Source organism: Natrix helvetica (assembly GCF_964273705.1).
Source record: "Natrix helvetica genome assembly, chromosome: 2".
Lineage (NCBI taxonomy): Eukaryota > Metazoa > Chordata > Lepidosauria > Squamata > Natricidae > Natrix > Natrix helvetica.
In genome coordinates, this window is record NC_138552.1 from 20064300 (window position 1) to 20082934 (window position 18635).

General features: G+C 40.1%; 1 protein-coding gene across 1 annotated transcript in view; it reads right to left on the minus strand.

The window, feature by feature from the left end:
- The window catches only part of LMBRD2 (LMBR1 domain containing 2), a 38853-nt gene that overhangs the window by 16386 nt on the left and 3832 nt on the right, over positions 1-18635 (minus strand). The window contains exons 2-12 of the mRNA XM_081943296.1: positions 17666-17890; positions 17172-17263; positions 16110-16205; positions 14952-15119; positions 7661-7871; positions 7115-7189; positions 5762-5875; positions 4267-4450; positions 3229-3410; positions 2883-3016; positions 1232-1340 (exon numbers count right to left, since the gene is read on the minus strand). Coding sequence (XP_081799422.1) covers positions 1232-1340; positions 2883-3016; positions 3229-3410; positions 4267-4450; positions 5762-5875; positions 7115-7189; positions 7661-7871; positions 14952-15119; positions 16110-16205; positions 17172-17263; positions 17666-17839 — 1539 coding nt within the window. The 5' untranslated portion in view covers positions 17840-17890. The remainder of the gene's footprint in view (positions 1-1231; positions 1341-2882; positions 3017-3228; positions 3411-4266; positions 4451-5761; positions 5876-7114; positions 7190-7660; positions 7872-14951; positions 15120-16109; positions 16206-17171; positions 17264-17665; positions 17891-18635) is intronic.

Genomic DNA, 18635 nt, shown 5'->3' on the forward strand with positions numbered 1-18635 from the left:
CTCTGAAAAATATGGTAAGTACGGACAGACTGCCCTCCAACTTCTGCAGGCAAACCCAGAGCTCAGACATGCTAGGACAAAATGATTCATATGCAGTGCTGGAAAACTGGCTGAATTCAATCATCTTTATTTTTTGTCATCTTTTGATACATGATAAAATGAAATTTATAACAAGAGCCTTCCAATTTACAAACCAGAGCATTTGGAAGGAATCTTAATTTCCAGTTTTTCTTTCTAAAATGTATACTAAATTTTGTTTAATGAGATCATCCATATCAGGATAAAATGAGTATGCCCCATCCTAAACTTCAGGAAAGGGTTCTGACTAATCTAGGCCTTTTCTTTTTAAATTATAATTCACTTACAAGAAAATAGATTTAATTACAGCAAGGAGAACACCAGATTGCCTTAAATTGAGCCCTTAAAATGTTCTGGTTTTTTTAAAAGAAGATTGTTAAAGCATTAATGTCCGATATAAGGCTGACTCAAGCACTACAAAGAAGCTGAACTGATGTGGCCATTATCATAAATGATCTAGGTCACAAACTTTACTTGTTAATATGCATTCCTCCATATATTTACCTTGTTCCTTAACAATTCAGGCCCCAGAAAAGGTAAGGAAAACAAATGTGCTTATCAAAGACGTGTCATCTTATCCTAGCCCAGCCTTGGTCTAGGAAGCATTTGATGCTTTTCTGGGTACAATATCATTATAGGTCATGGAATACATTTTCTAGGCATCAGATGTAAATTCCTATTTCCACACTACATGGATATTGAACCAAAATTAGATAGCCTTAAATTTGGACTTAAGATGACAATGGTTTGTTTTAGAAATCTGTCATTCTTATTATACACTAAATGTATCCTATTAGCTTCCTTGAGTGCAAGAAACATGAGTTTACTATCTAATTAGATGTAATAAATACGGATAAAACACTAAATCTCATCTACCCAGTGATAGACATAAGAAGTACGGGCTAAGATTAATAACATTCAGGAATTTTCCCTTTGTAGGGATTGCTTTTAAGCTTCTGTCAGTGAAACCAAATTGTACATAGGAAACTGGGACTTGTATGCAAGTGAACCAATTTCTACTGAGCTGAAATAGCCAAAGAAAGAATTAAGCCAGGCCAAACAGATTTGAAATCTTACTTTCAACTGCTTTGGGGAAATCTCTTAGTATCAAATGTATAAATACATCACAGAAAAACAAACACTGTTGACTTACAGAGGTATATGCAGTTGGCTGATCCGTGGTTCTCTGAGAAATTGCTGCATCCATATGAGTCAAGCCCAAAAAGTTCAGACACAGTGGAGGAGTCAAACGACAGAACAACCTGGGTGAAAAGTAGCCGCAGTTGAAAAGTAATTGCAAACTCTTCCTTCCGTATTAATAAGGGTGAACGTGTTCATGTTACTGTATTATACTTTTTAAAATTCTTTTCATGCAGAGGAAGTTAGCTAACATTTACATAATACAGGCAGTCCTCGGATTATGACTGTAATTGAGAGCGCAATTATAATTGTAAATCATGGTTGTTAAGTAGGTCATCATGTGATTGCGCCCAATTTTACAATCTTTTTTTTTTATGGTGGCTATTAAATGGTAATTAAATGAACCCACGGTTCGCTAGGCAGTAATTTTTTGGCCAGAAAATGGAAGTAAATGTCAGGTTCCATTCAAAAAAACGTTGTAAATTGTGCTCTTGTGACAGTAGGATGCCACAGATGAACATAAATGTAGGCTCACTATTGAATGCCCCCAAAAATGTGGTCATGTGACTATGTTATGGGAGGGAGGGGTGGCCACTGAAACTTCAAATCTTGTTTGTAAGTAGCTTTATCGGAGTTCTTCATAACTTTGAATGGTTGCTAAGCAAGGGGTCATAAATTGATGATTGCCTGTCCACTGCTCCACATAGAACTGTGAGCAGTATTTGGACTGGATCTAGGTATGTGCTACCGAAAGGAGATGAATCAAAACAGATTTCCTCTTTCTGTTCCTGGCACTGGATGTTTTTTTGCAGACTTCATTATTTGCAAGTAAACAACCAACGTCAGAGAGCACCAAGGTCCCCTCATTTCAAACCCAAGTTACAAATATTCTCTTTTATTGGTAAACACTCTTCCGAAAGATTGAAGTTGAGCCTCTACTGAATAGAGTAGAATGAGCAGGAAGAAGGGAGATGATTTCTGAATGGAGTGGAATGGCAAGGAAGAAGGGAGAAGATCCTTCTGCCCAGTTTCTCAGTGCTTCTCTCCCTTAGTCTCCTATGAATGAGACTCTTCTGCACAGCAGGGAACAGTTTCTGGGATTCCACTTCTGCTAATTAGATTTGTGAACCCTGAAGCGGACCTGGCTGAGGCCATCTTTATGACTTCAGGGTTGCTACAAGAGAGGGAGGGGGGAGAAAATTGTTAGCTGGGGTCATGGGAGTCAAAACTAAAAGTTTTCCTGTGGGAGCCAAGGACATCTCAACAGGTGGCGGGGAAGAGGAGGAATAGAGTAACCACGCAACTGGACGGTACTTTTATTGGACAACGTGACTGATGTCGGGGGAGGGGGAACGTTTACTTTTTAATTAGTTGAAAACCGTGGGAACTTTCAGTGTCAGTTTTCACCAGTTGTTATGATGTATCCAATAAATTATTCTTTGGGGAATCTGCCTGCCTTGGAGTTCTGCTTTCAATGGGTGCGTTACTTGGAATGCTGACATACATAATTATCATATATAATAATTGATATAATCTGATTAAAAATTAAACTGAGAGCTACTGTGGACTAGATTTTGACCAAGATCTATTTATATTTCAGTGCATTCCTTCTTTATATTGGTTGTAATTGGCCAAACAGCACAAGTAGCAAAATAAATACTTACATGCCACTGAAAAGCAAACTATATGCATCTGTTTGATGGTGTGAAGCTAAGTAATAATAGTTGAATACACGGATCCTGAAGACCGTAGAATAAACACAGATACTCAGGAAAAAGATTGTAAAAAAACAAGCCATCTGCAAAACAAGAAACTAGAGTTTTTATTAGGCTCAATTAACAGCTGCAGACAGATGCCATGTGAATGACCTAACTAAAGTAATGAATTCCCTTCTAATCCCAAATTTGAATAGCTCTAACAAATGAGCTCAAATCTAAGCAGTTTCCTCAAAGTCAATGAATGCGGAACTTAACAATAGTTATGACAGAAATTGCCATCACATTAACTGACCTCTATGTAAAAATAGTTGTAATTCTTTTCCGCTAGTCGTATGAAGACTGCAAAGAGGGACAGAACTGGTTTTGGGCTGAAAAACGTACATTCTGACCACACGACGACAATGGAAAAGATGGCCAGGATAATGGCGAGAATCCTGTGGAACCATGGTTTTAGAAGGCATTCCCAATACCATTCTAAAGCAAAATGAAACAAAACAAACGACAAAGGGGGGGGGGGGGGAAATAAGAAAATCGTTTCAAAGTTGCTTTCAGATAGTCCTTGATTTATGACTGTTTGTTCAGCAACTCTTTGAAGTGACAACCTCACTGAAAAAAGTAACTTACGCTTACGACTATGGCAGGTTCACATTTATGATAGTTGCAGTGTCCCAGAGTCATATGACTACCATTTGTAACCCTCCCAGCTGTCATCCGACAAGCAGAGTCAACGGAGAAGCTGGCAGGGAAGGCCACAAATTGCAATCAAGTGACATTTTGCTTAACGATGCAGGTTAAGCAAAATCAGGTTGTAAAAATCAGAGGTAGTCACATAATGTCGCACTTAATGACCACACCATTTAATAATAAATGTAATTCATTAAATTTAATTTAATTATACATTTTCTGGTCCCAATTGTGGTCATAAGTCAGCTACCTATACCTTTTCTAGTAGCAGCACTTGAGCTGAAGTACCTGTATCAAGGTAGGACAGACAGTTAAGAGGACAAAGGATGAACCCCACATACAAAATTAAACCTAAGTAGAAAATGATGATAAGGAGCAAGGTTTGAATGATTTTTTTAAAAAGATAATGCCATAGACTTAGGATGGATTACAATGGAATCCTTTTCATTGTTTTAGAGCAGGGGTGTCCAAACTTGGGAACTTTAAGACTTGTGGATTTCAACTCCCAGAATTCCCCAGCCAGCCATGCTGGCTGGGGAATTCTGGGAATTGAAGTCCACAAGTCTTAAAGTTCCCAAGTTTGGACACCCCTGTTTTAGAGGTTTTGTTTAAAACATGTATTCTATTACGGTATAACAAAACATACCAAGAGTTGGTGTATAGAGATATTGGATAATTTTGTTTTCAGCTTCTTGAGACTGAAAAGTATGAACAAATTGACGAGTGGCACTGGATTCATTTTTTGCCACATCTTCCAGGTAAAAGGCTTGCTCTAAAAGAATTTGCCACTGGACTTGTGTACGACGATGCCTTTGAACTGAATAATTTACCTAACAAAACAAAAACAGCATTCTAGTTATTTATGGCAATAAGGGCAGAATAAGATAGAGATGATTTTCTCAAAACTCCAACAAGTGCTTCCTTAATAAACAGAATACACACCCATTCCACAGAATGAATGTATGTGTATATATGCACGCAGATGCCAAAATAAAGATAAGAATAATTTTTTATGAGGAATATGGCTTGGGTTGCCAAGTATCTTCCTGCATACACATTATATTAAATAGATAGGAACACCAACACCTTGATTAGCATAGGTAATTATGGATATATGTGGATATATTTTCATGCACTAAGCACAATCACACCTGCTTATAATACAGTGCATATTTTAAAAAAAAAGACTGGAAATAATTATGCATTTTGTAACATTGTGACTAGACAACTGAGTTCAGGTACTAGTAAAATAAACAGAGCAGAAATTAACTTCATTATCTGGTAATTCTTATACTGATATAATGAATAACTAGGGAAACAGTATGTATGAAACAGTATGAAAACAGATTACATGCCCGATTTGCATACTGCAGCTCAGACATGTAATTCACATCCGTGAGGAAGATATGTTCTCTGTCAGATGGCCAGCCCTTTTTCCCTACTGGAAAGACTGTGCATCTTTGAAAACTGGAGGTAGAATTACCATGAATCTGTGGTCTGGAGCTGGAAAAGAATAGAGTGCCGCCCAGGAGTATTAGGTTGCATTTGAACAGTCATCTACTCTATGGTGTGATTATAGGAAGCCCAACACAAAAGTAGTTTGTTTACTGGTGTCTTGGACTATAACTTTAAATTCAGATATATTCAAGAGAAAACAAACACAGTGGTGGATGCAAATACCCAGAGGTGTCTTTGAGGAAGTCTCTCAGGGGAGGCTGTCAGGGCTCCGACGGATGCCCTAATTAACTCATGAACCTCGAGCCAAGTTTCAAAAGAAATCCAGTTATTTATTAGGAGCAACATGTCAGCACATAAGTGGAATGAAGACAGCTCTGCCCCACGTAATTTATGGCTCAACTATGACCCTGTTTCTCCCCTCTTCCCAAGGTATGTCATAAATCACATTTTCCAATGAACCGAGTTGCTCTGTCAGTTGTCCCCCACCTCCTCCCTATGGCAACTTGAGAGTAGGCCAGGAATGCTTTACGAGTTGACAAAGGAAACGTTTGGATTATTTGGATTCAGGAATGCAGGGATAGTACTCTCTCACATATACATGTTATCCTACCTGCGTGTTCTGGTTATGCATCTGCTACAATTTCACATGTATTGAACATAGGCCATTGACATTATCTAATTACCTGCTTATGAAGCTTCACTAGGCTTTTCTCTGTTGGATAACTATTGGCTCTTTCTTCAAAGTCTTCATAATCATCCATGTTTCGACCCATCCTATCCTGATATTCCGTAGGACACTAAAATTAAAAGAGAATATACTGCAGTCTATATCGAAGTCTCTATATCAAAGCCTACCAGTGAGCTCATTTTAGAAAAAATAATGATCTGCGCTTCCCTTATTATACATGAGATCTTATTTTCATTCTTTTTATTCAAAGTTTCTCTAGCAAAGAAGAAAACAGTGGGCTATCGCTATCCTGTTTCCTTGATCCATTAAAACCAGGAAATAGTTCCTACTACAGAAAAACAATCATATCACTTTAGAAAAAATTCTGCTTATAGGTAATCCTCAACTTATGAGTCCAACATTTCCATTGCAAAGCGAGTTTTGCATCTTTTCTTGCCATAATAGTTAAGTGAATCATTGCAGTTGTTAAGTTAGTAACATGATTACTAAGTGAATCTGGCTTCCCCGTTGCCTTTGCTTATCAGAAGGTCACAAAAGGTAATAGATCACAAGACCGTGAGACCTGCAACCGTCATTAACATGAATCAGTCACCAAGTGTCTGAAGGTTGCAAAATGCAACCATGACCCCAGGACACTGCAATTGTCATAAATACGTGTCCGTTGCCAAGTGTCCAAATTTTGATCATGTGACCATGGGTCTGCTGCAACCATCGTAGGTATGATAAACGGCCATAGGTCTCTTTTTTCAGTGCTGTTTTAATTTCAAACAGTTGCTAAATGAATGTTGTAAGTTGAGAACGACCTGTAGTCCTGCACGAATATTTTTATCTGAATGTGTATGGAGATTCTCAGTCATCCAGGTCATGGTTGTCACAGAGGTGCTTTTTTCACAAAGCAACTGGACTTTCTGAAGAGCTGAAGAAGTTTCTTTGAGGAGAAGCGAAATGTCCTCAAAGAAAAACCAGAAAGTCCAGTTGCCTCGTGAAAAAGCACCTTTAGGATTTTTGTCTGAAAGTCCTGATCTTTTTGTGCGGCTTTCCTTTTCTTCTGCCAGTGGCAGTGTACACATGAAAACATTGAAATTAGTAAAGGTCTTTTTCCTATGCTATTTCCCAGAGCTATTTGCAGTAATTTTTTCTCCTGATTGCTAAGTGGTTGAGTACGAGTGCCAGTAATTGTGGGCATGACTGGCACAATGGAGCACTGAGACTAAGTCAAGACATCCTGCTGTCTCTACTGAAAAAAGTAAGGAAAATATCCTTTACCCAGGCTTGAATTAGCCTTCTTATGTTCCACTGACAATTTCAAACCCCCGTGGCAACGTTTAATACCGCTTGATTAAGCTACCTTTTTTAATATTGTATCCACACATTTCCTCAAAGGATGGTTGTATTTGATGCTTTCATTTACTTTACGGACCTCCTGTTTATGTGAAGAGAAAAAAAAAACCCATCAGAAATATAATTTCTATGCAGAGCAACTTTAACTATGACATTCAGTTAAATGTACAATATTTTACAAAGGAGCTGGGTTTTTACAAGCCGTTACAGACTCACTGAGGAATTCATTTTGAAATCAGTTTTAGGAAAAAGGTGGAAAAGCAGGCGGCATAATTGGTAATGGAGTCCTCTTTTTACTTTGCACCTTTTATGCTCTTTGGCTCTGGGGCCTGGAGGTTTTATCTTTAAAAATTAAGAGTTGAAATTATTAAATAAGGGAGCAGGAAATTCCCTTTGCAGTATTGAAAATAGCACTGCAGCGGGCACAATCCAAAGTGCTTGTTAATTGTCTTGCTACCCTGGATATCAAGAAATGGTCTGCAGCTTTGGCATTTTGTTTCTCAAAACTCTTATCTACTTCCTTTTATATCCCTGCACTGCAGAATTTACTTACCTCCATAATATCCTCCAGGTTTTCTTCTGCATCTGCCTTTTCGGTCATCAGTTTAGCAGCCTTGAAGTAGGTCTTCATAAGAAGGTAGCCCTTTTTAGCTCCATTCCAGTGAGAGCGTGGGATTTCTACTAAGCCATATCCTAACAGCAACACAAGCAGAAAGAGGCCCCAGGTATTGGCAGCAGCTATTCCAATCGTCTGAAGTTGACTCCTGAAACAGAAAAAGTGGCCTGGGGTTTCATATGCAGTCTCAGGGGTGTCAAACTCGATTTTATCGAGAGCCGCATCAAGGTTGTTTGACCTCAGGGGGTTGGGATGGTTGTGGCCAGGGTGGGCATGGCCAGCTCAATGTCACTTATGTCGAGGGCACCTGTGATGACTTAAGCATTCCACCAGCTCCATTTTCATCTGCAACGGCTTCCTACAACCCTCTGCCAGCAGAAACAGAGGCCACCTGCGGTCCTCCCAAGTTCCATTTTCACTGGCAGAGGCATCGCAGACTGGTCCATCACTGTTACAAGGGCAGCTCCGGCCAGATCCAGCATCTAAGCAACTCACATGTCAGATCCGGCCCCCGGTCTTTGAGTTTGACACCCCTGCAGTAAGTACTAAAGATTTTAAACTACTGTTATGTAAAATCCTGGAGAAAATCTACTTATATGGTTGCTGAGGGTCAATACCATGTTAATGCCCTACAATCAATCAATCAATTAAATATTTTTAATCAGAAAAATATTAAATCCTTTTTTCTGTTGTACTTATTATTGACTAATGCTTCCTTTTCCAGAGTGTAGCTTAATTTGCTATATCCAAGAGGCTCATATGAATGTTTATGATACATAAAACATTCTGAGTATGAAATGGGTGTTTTGATTTTACTGAAGTCTTCTAATGCTGTTACACCAAAACCAGAAGTGTTCTGAATTGGAGCGAACTTTTATAGTAGGAACAACCTTTGAAGACTCTTGGTAAGAGCAAATTGCTGTTTCAAATTTAAAATGGTGTGCTTTGAAACATTTCAAACACGACAGACACACCTTTTTTTGCCAGAAGAAAGCATTCCTTGCTGAGTCAGTGAAGCAACTAGTCTTGTTGGCTTACATTCTCAAATTTATTAAGCTACTCAGCCAAGGTTGAAACTAAACATTGAACTTTTGCAGCATCTAGTCATGACCTATAATAGTCAATTTCCAATAAATTACAAATCCATTACATTAATAATTAATGTGAATTGGAATCTGGTTTAAATGGTTGTTGCCAGAAGGAATGCTAATTTTCTGGGAGGGCAGTAGAATTAGAATCAACGGAGGCCTTTATTAAAAAATATAGTGCCCTCCTAGATCAAACAGGGGACAGTACACAAGATGTGAAGGAAGGAGGGGCCGCGGCTCTGCCAGCAGACAGGGGGGAGGACGCAACACTTAGAAGACTCAGATCACAAAAATGAGTTGAAACATTTTTGCAATTGTTGTTATAATGTAACCCTCGGAAGTGATACAAAAATGATTGAATATATTGATGATTGAATGTAAAAACAAAAAGCTGCCAATGTTTATTCAAATTTTGATGTCTTTTCTTTTCTTTCTGATTAAAGTTGTGAGATTCGGGGGGGATTTCTACCTTCCGCATGATTTAACTGTCAAAATTTTTCTACACCTATTTATCTTTTCCCCTAAAACATTTGTAAAAAACCAATTAAAATTTTACAATTAAAAAAAATAACTAATGTGAAAGAAGCAAGTTGTTTTCTACCAATAAAGAATACACGGATACATTGTTTTAGTCCCTGTTGGAAATAGCCCCACTGAGAATGGAAGCAACTAAGTAAGACCAGCCTAGTAAACATACTCATCTAATTGGGACAACTTCTAAAAAAGCTTTCCCTTTCAATGTTTAGCAGAGTAAGCTTTGAACTCAATCCTATATGCTTAACTAGTGTGAGGTAAAGGTGTCCCTGTGGGTTTTATCCCAATCGTGACCGACTTTAGAGGTTGGTGCTCATCTCTGTTTCTTAAGCCAAGAGCCAGAATTGTCTGGAGATGTTTCCGTGGTTATGCGGCCGGCATGACATCACGCCACAGCACAGAGCATACAGGAATACACGGAACGCTGTTACCCTCCTGTATGCTTATATGCGATACTATGAGCCATGGTGGCATAGTGGTTAGAGTGCAGTACTGCAGGCTACTTCTGCTGACTGCCGGCTGCCTGCAATTTGGCAATTTGAATCTCACCGGGCTCAAGGTTGACTCAGTCTTCCATCCTTCCAAGGTTGGTAAAATGAGGACCCAGATACAATACAATACAATAGCAGAGTTGGAAGGGACCTTGGAGGTCTTCTAGTCCAACCCCCTGCCTAGGCAGGAAACCCTATACCGTTTCAGACAGATGGCTATCCAACATCTTCTTAAAGACTTCCAGTGTTGGGGCATTCACAACTTCTGGAGGCAAGCTGTTCCACTGATTAATTGTTCTCACTGTCAGGAAGTTTCTCCTCAGTTCTAAGTTGCTTCTCTCCTTGATTAGTTTCCACCCATTGCTTCTTGTTCTACCCTCAGCTGCCTTGGAGAATAGCTTGACTCCCTCTTCTTTGTGGCAACCCCTGAGATATTGGAACAATGCTATCATGTCTCCCCTAGTCCTTCTTTCTCTTAAGCTAGACATACCCAGTTCCTGCAACCGTTCTTCATATGTTTTAGTCTCCAGTGCCTAATCATCTTTGTTGCTCTTCTCTGCACTCTTTCTAGAGTCTCCACATCTTTTTTACATCGTGGCGACCAAAACTGAATGCAGTATTCCAAGTGTGGCCTTACCAAGGCATTATAAAGTGGTATTAACACTTCACGTGATCTTGATTCTATCCCTCTGTTGATGCAGCCTAGAACTGTGTTGGCTTTTTTGGCAGCTGCTGCACACTGCTGGCTCATACTTAAATGGTTGTCCACTAGGACTCCAAGATCCCTCTCAGAGTTACTACTGTTGAGCAAGGTACCACCCATACTGTACCTGTGCATTTCATTTTTCTTGCCTAAATGCAGAACCTTACTCTTTTCACCGTTGAATTCATTTTATTAGATAGTGCCCAATGTTCAAGTTTGTCAAGATCCTTCTGTATCTTAAGCCTATCTTCTGGAGTGTTGGCTATTCCTGCCAGCTTGGTGTCATCTGCAAATTTGATAAGTTCCCCATTTATTCCCTCATCCAAATCATTGATGAAGATGTTGAAGAGTACTGGGCCTAAAACAGAGCCTTGGGGTACTCCACTGCATACATCCCTCCATGTAGATCAGTGCTTCTCAATTATTTTCTGTCATGCCCCCCCTAGGAAGAAGAAAACATTTTGCGCCCCCCCCCCCCGCACGACTGTAAATAGTATAATTTGTCTATAAAATTGTTATAAGTACACCTCTGCATAACATAGCACACCGGTCTTTCCTCGTCTCCCACCGTAGTCACATGCTTTCTTTCCTCTTTCCCTCTTGCTTGTCTATCCTTCCTTCCACCCTCCCTTCCTCCTTCCCTTCCTTCCTGCCTCCCTTCCAGTTCCCTCCTTCCTCTTTCCCCCTGCCTGCCTGCCTTCTTTCCTCTTTCCCTATCCTCCTATCCTTCCTTTCTCCCTCCCTCCTTCCCTGCCTCCCTTCCAGTTCCATTCTTCCCTCCTTCCTTCTGCCTCCTTCCTGCCTGCTTGCCTTCTTTCCTCTTTCCCTCTTGCTTGTCTATCCTTCCTTCCACCCTCCCTTCCTCCTTCCCTCCCTTCCTGCCTCCCTTCCAGTTCCCTCCTTCCTCTTTCCCCCTGCCTGCCTGCCTTCTTTCCTCTTTCCCTATCCTATCCTTCCTTTCTCCCTCCCTCCTTCCCTGCCTCCCTTCCAGTTCCATTCTTCCCTCCTTCCTTCTGCCTCCTTCCTGCCTGCTTGCCTTCTTTCCTCTTTCCCTCTTGCTTGTCTATCCTTCCTTCCACCCTCCCTTCCTCCTTCCCTTCCTTCCTGCCTCCCTTCCAGTTCCCTCCTTCCTCTTTCCCCCTGCCTGCCTGCCTGCCTTCTTTCCTCTTTCCCTATCCTATCCTTCCTTTCTCCCTCCCTCCTTCCCTGCCTCCCTTCCAGTTCCATTCTTCCCTCCTTCCTTCTGCCTCCTTCCTGCCTGCTTGCCTTCTTTCCTCTTTCCCTCTTGCTTGTCTATCCTTACTCCCTCCTCCCTTTCTTCCCTCCCTCCCTGCCAGCAGCTCCTCCAGCATCCCAGCTGGAAGCAGCAGCACAACAGTCGCCGTTACCAGGGGCGAAGGGGTGGCGGTGGCAAGATCGGGCGACCGCCACCCCTTTGTCCCTTCCCCAACAGCGGCTGTTGCGCTTCCGCTTCCAGACGGAATGCTGGCGGTGGAGCTGCTGGCAGGGAGGCGAGCTACCTGCATAAAGACGCCGCCGAGGGCATGGCAGAATATATCCCGGCTTGAAGTGGCAGCGCTGGGGACTGCTCAGAGACTCATCAGAGCCGCGGGCTGGAGCTGTGCAAAAAGCCTGCTTGGGCTGGGGGGGCGGGGGGGGAAGGGAGTGAAGCCTGGGACAGCCATGCTTCCCTCCCTCCCACCCCCGCCCGAGCAGGCTTCTTGCACAGCTCCAGCCCGCGGCTCCAATGAAAATCCACAGTCCGAAGTGCTGCCACTTCCAGGCGGGATATATTATGCCTCGCCGCTGCCGCCGCCACCGTTGCACCCAGATGGAAAGGGAGCCTTCGCGCCCCCCTTTACGGAGCCTCGCGCCCCCCCAGGGGGGCGCGCCCCACTATTTGAGAACCGCTGATGTAGATGCAGTTCCATTGAGGACTACACGTTGAGTGTGGTTGGTCAGCCAGTTACGAATCCATCTGGTGGTGATGCTGTCTAACCCACATTCTTCTACTTTATCTAGTGATAGATTATGGTCTACCTTATCAAATGCCTTACTGAAGTCCAAGTAAACTATATCGACGACATTCCTCTAGTCCACTAATTTGTCACTTTGTCAAAGAATGCAATAAGATTAAGATGATCTGTTTTTGACAAACCCATGTTGGCTTTTGGCTATTACTTTGTTTACTTCTAGGTGTTCGCTAATTCGTTGCTTGATTATATTTTCCAGAATCTTTCCTGGTATTGAGGTCAGGCTGATAGGTCTATAGTTTCTTGGATCTGTTTTTTTCCCTTTTTTGAAGATGGGAACCACATCAGCTCTTTTCCAATCCTCTGGCAGTTCCCCGGTGCTCCAGGGTCTCTGAAAGATATAGTTCAGTGGTTCTGAGATCTCGTCTGCCAGTTCCTTCAGAACCCTGGGGTGCAATCTGTCCGGTCCTGGTGATTTGAACTCGTATAGGGTAGACAGGTGCTCACTTACCATTTTCTTCCCTATTTCAATTTGTGTTCCTAATCTGATTTTTGTGGTGCTGTTTTTGATAGGTTGGACTGTTTTATCCCTTTGTGTAAAGACAGATGCAAAAAATGAGTTAAATAGTTCTGCTTTCTCCCTGATGCTTGTCACCTTCTTGCCACTTTCTCCCAGCAATGGACCAATTGTTTCCTTAACTTTTTTCTTGTTTTTAACATGTTGGAAGAAGGTTTTTTTTGTTATTTTTTACTTTTGTGGCAAACCTTTCTTCATTGTGACCCTTAGCTTTCCTTACTTCATCTTTACAGGCTCGGGCTATTTGCTGATATTCTGCCTTAGTTATGTCACCCCCTTTCTACTTTTTATACTTATCTTTTTTGTCTTTCAATTTGTCAGATAGTTCTTTATGCAGCCATGCTGGGTTTTTTGGGGGGGAGCTGTTATTTTTCTTCTTCATTGGTATTGTGCTAAACGGGGCTTTTGTAATCTCATTTTTCAAAATTTCCCAAGCTTCTTGAGTTGTTTTCCCCTTGAGGATTCTCATCCATGGAATTCTTCCCAAGCTCTCTCTAAGTTTATTGAAATTAGCTCTCTTAAAGTCCAAGACTCTAGTTTGACTTTGTTCTACTACTTGTGTTTGCATAACCTTGAATTCCAATATTGCATGGTCACTTGCCCCCAGGGTTCCTGTGGCTTCAACACCTTCTATCATTTCCTCTCTGTTAGTGAGAATTAAGTACAATATGGCTGATCCCCTTGTTCCCTTCTCTACTTTTTGGGAAACAAAGTTGTCTGCTAGGTTTGTTAGGAACCTGTTGGATCTTCCACTTGGTGCAGAGTTTGTTTCCCAGTTGATGTCAGGGTAGTTAAAATCTCCCATTACTATTGTGGTGTGCTTCCTACATACCTTAGTTAGCTGACTAGCAAAAAGTTCATCTACTTCCTCTGCTTGGTTGGGTGGCCTGTAGTATAGACCTATGGCAATGTCATTATCCCGCAACCTTTAATATTGACCCAAATGCGTTCAAGATAGTTCTCATCATTGTTGTGCTCTATTTCTGTAGAGATGTAGTTATTTCTTATATATAGTGCAACTCCGCCTCCTCTTTCATTTGGTTTATTTCTTTTAAATAATTCATCCCACCAAGTTTCTGTAATGCCAACAATATCGTATCTGCTCTCATTTACTTGAATTTCTAATTCGCCCTGTTTATTCCTCATCCTCTGTGCATTGGTGTATAGACATTTGAGTCCATTTTGATTGACCCTGAGTTTACTGTCTACATAACCTGTGTTATGCCTGACTTCCCCTATTTTCTTGCCACTCGTATGATTCATGCACATGGTATGGCATTCACTGTTAAATGCGTGGTTTTGCTTGACAGCTGGAGTGATAATCTTACCCGCACAAACATCTATGTTACATGCACTGATAACCCTATGAGTTTTAGATTGCTGGTTGTTGGGGGCAATAGGCTGACTCTGTAAACTGCTTAGAGACGATTGTAAAGCACTGTGAAACCATATCTAAATGCTATTGCTATTCATCTACTCTACTTACATTTGCATGCTTTCTAACTGCTAGGTTGGCAGGAGCTAGAACAAGTGACAGGCGCTCACTCCATCTTGTGGCACTCAGATCTTGAAAGTTCTAGACCTTTAACGATCTAAGACTCAGAGTCCTAACCACTAAGCCATTGCATCCCTTAACTAGTATCAGGGAAAAGCCATATTGGATCAGTAAAGCTCGATATACTTTCATTCACAAAAAAACCCTAAGGGAAGTAAAAATTACCTGCAACTATGTATGAAATTAAAAATCAAATCTTAAGATCAAATTCAACAACATAATTCTAAGCTTTATCTCCTCCAATCACTGAATAACAATCTAAATATGCAAGATACTAATATACTAAAGGCTTAGAAATATTACTTACCATTGCAAGCTGATGTTTGGATTTATAGCTACATATATCAAGAACGCTCCAAAAATCAAAAGGTACGTTCCATAATATATAGCATTTTCAATTAACGCTGTTTTAATCTTCCCGGTAATAGAAAAACCTCCTGATCTAGCGTAGGACTGCATAAAGGGTAACAGAATCCTAGGAATGAAGAGCAAAATGAATATAGCAAGAGTTTCATCTTTTTTCTTTGGTCAGAAGTAAGTACTTGGCACTTATACACATACAAGTAGTCCTACATATTAGAAAAACTGGCAGCTATAATATTTCTGAAACATCTTATTCTAAGAGTCAAGGAATAAATCAAAAGGAAGGAAACTGTTTCTTCACAGAACTGATTTCAGAACCATAGCACAGGCATGTTACTGTGTTTCCCCAAAAATAAGACAGGGTCTTATTTTCTTTTCATCCCAGAAATAAGCGCTTGGCCTTATTTTCGGGGAAGTCTTATTATTTTTGAGGTGAAGGAGGCCCCTTAACCTTGGCCCGCGGCCTGTGGATCAGCTGATCCAGAGAGGGCCGGAAGTTCTGTCTCTGTTTCTGGCACACTCTTGCCAGCCCTAATGTCTCTGGGCCTGCCACTCTTTTTGCAGCCGCCACTAAGAGAAAGGATGCAGTAGCTAGGATTTACGGGAGCAGCCTCTGTGAAGCCATTCTGCATGGATGGCAGGTGCCTCCTTCACCCCCAGGAAATGGCAGGGACCGGCTGCGCATGTGTTTAAATATTTTAGGGGAGGTCTTATTTGGGGGGAAACAGTGCAAGTAAATCTCTCATTGGCAGCAGGTACCAAGTTCATATTTTGTCACCATCTGCGACAAAAATGTATATGCAACTAACTCAGTGAACATAGCAGCTACTTTATAGAAAAGCCAAGAACTTCCTCAATTTAGCTTCTCTGATGGCTTAAATAAGATTATTTTACTTGGCTAGAACGGAGAGAAGAACTATCTTAAAACCTACATCACCTAATGTAAAGAAGTTCGATACTTTCTAGTGGGCAAACCTGTCTTTCAATTAAAAGGTTCCAAAGTTTTCACGTTAATGATAAACATTCAAATGATATGGATAAACTGTTGTTCCTTTTTACTTTAGGCTGTTTCAAGCATTCCAGAAATTTCCACAATACTTACCATGTTAAAAACTGTGATGTCCAGTATACAACACGCCAAAAAATGGGCATAATTCTATCAGGGATATAACTCCATGGTTTGATACATTTGTTTTTACTGTAAAGACAATCAGAGTTAGCATTTAACATATGCATAATATGTTATGGGACTACATGAATTATAGAGTAATAAAATAGAGCTCATTAAGTTATTCAGCATCATAGGATCAGATGCAAATTAAATTGATTACTCAAATAAAAAGGCTCAGAATACGAAGTCATTCAATCCTCAGACCTAAATTGAAATGTTTACCATTCGAGTTACTAATTACAGTATAAATTGGATTATTCAGCCAAAATAATAGTAACAACATGACTCATAAAAAGCATCACCAATGAAGTGGTGCAATATAAACTGGCTTGAATGTTGTGCCCCTTGGCTTAGAATTATGACTGCTTGTCTTTATACTCCCACCTGTCTCATTAATTGTGAATGAGACTGCTGATGTTTCTGTGGTTAAGTGAGACATTGTTAAGTGAGTTTTGCCCCATTTTACGATCTTTCTTGCCTTGGTTGTTAGCGAATCACTGCAGTTGTAAAATTAGTAACCCGATTATTAAGTGAACCTGGCTTCTCCACTAACTTTGCTTCTCAGAAGGTCACAGAAGGAGATCACATGATATTGGGACACAGCAACAGTCATAAATATGAACCAGTTGCTAAGCATCTGAATTTTGATCACATGATCATGGGGAGATGCTGCAAAGGTCATAATTGTGAAAACTGGTTGTGTTACTTTTTTTAGTGTCGTAACTTTGAACAGTTACTAAATGAAATGTTGTAAGTCAAGGATTACCTGTACTATGTTACGTAATAATAAAAAACCACATTTCAATATCTTTATGCCAAATTACACCATCTTTAATTATAGTTTTCTTGATATCTCACTGAGGATTTCACATTCGCATGACATTTTTCTCATTTTGGTTAAAAGAGAGATTTCCCCCCTTGCCCTGCCAATGTTACAAGTTGTCAAGAGATTTTCAGATCAGAAAAGAAATTAATTTTTATATGCCTTGGTACCTTTGAGTAGGATTAGTGTCTTGATTTTGCACTGCTGATCCACTGTTTGTGTATGAGTCATTTATATTAAGTTTACACCGATTGTATATAGTCTAGAAAACAAAAAGTCAGCGATTGGACAAAAGTAAAATAAGAGTTATAAAGGCATTGGCCTACTCTATTCATCAAATAAATCAGCTTCCCAAACTGGAAAGCCCCAATTTTGCAATGTTGATGTGTGCCAATCATCCTTTCCTTTTCAGCAGCTCACTGAGAAATGTACGCAATGAGAGAATGTATCTTTACTTTATGCTGATTTCAAGAAAATGTACAATAAAGCGAATAGGCTCAAATTTTCGAATAAGCACATTTTGCATTAGATATTAGATATCTGATGTAATTCTTGAAAATAAATTATTACAATAAAATAACAGAAAATCCTTATCTGCTAATTCTATGGAAACCCTATAATCAAATTTTATTAAAAAGGAGAAAATAAATATGAAAATTCTTACCGTAGTGACATCTAAGGGCAGTATAAAGACTATGAGAAAACAAAGATACCAAGCTAACAGTGTTGCAACAATCACAAGTTTGTGCTGCTTTTTGAAGTCACCATATCGATGTAGTATGATTAATGCCAAAAAGAAGACGACAACTATCTCAATGCCCAAAGCTGCACCACTCATTATTGTTCACTGATTCCAACCAGCAAGTAATGGTTCGTAAGAGAATTATATCTGTAACAAACAGCAAAAAACAATGATTTAAATAGAATAGAATATGGCTTGCAATAAACATTTAATTCATTAATATTTGGCTGAAAAGGTTTTTAAAAAATCCATTTAACTTGTCTACCACATTGGACTCTGCTCCATGCCATCGGACGTCAGTGTATCTTAATATCTAGAGAACAAAAGCACTGATCTAAATGCTATGTCAGTTCCTGATTAATCTCTGTCCCTCTTCTACAAATGGGTATTGGTCCTGCTGCCTGAGGTTGATGGGAGTACAGTAACAGTGTAGTAAGAATTGGGAAACATGTGGCTGCTTTAGAGAATCTAAGAGAAGAATGTGAACATCACAGATAAGTAGTACATATTGCTGTTATAACATATTGCTGTCGTAAACAGAGATGAGAAGAAAGATTAAAACCTGACAACAAACCTTTACCCCAAACGTTACCCCTTCAAAAGATAAAACCTTAAGCAAACACTTCACATCACATCTGTAAACTTGCCTACCCTACAATTTCTGTGAAAAACAAGATTAACATGTCAAAATTAGGCTGTAAATTTCAAGTTGGCAATTTAAAGAATATGCATTTCGTGTTCATTTCCCTTTGCACTTGAAAGCTTGCCTTTCAGAAACTGATCTGAAATTTCCCTGCTTTGTAATGAACTTTTTAAAAGCAGCACTCTTAATTTTGTACAGGAAGCAATCACCGTTCTAATTCGGGCACACTTATCCTTACAGTGGTACCTT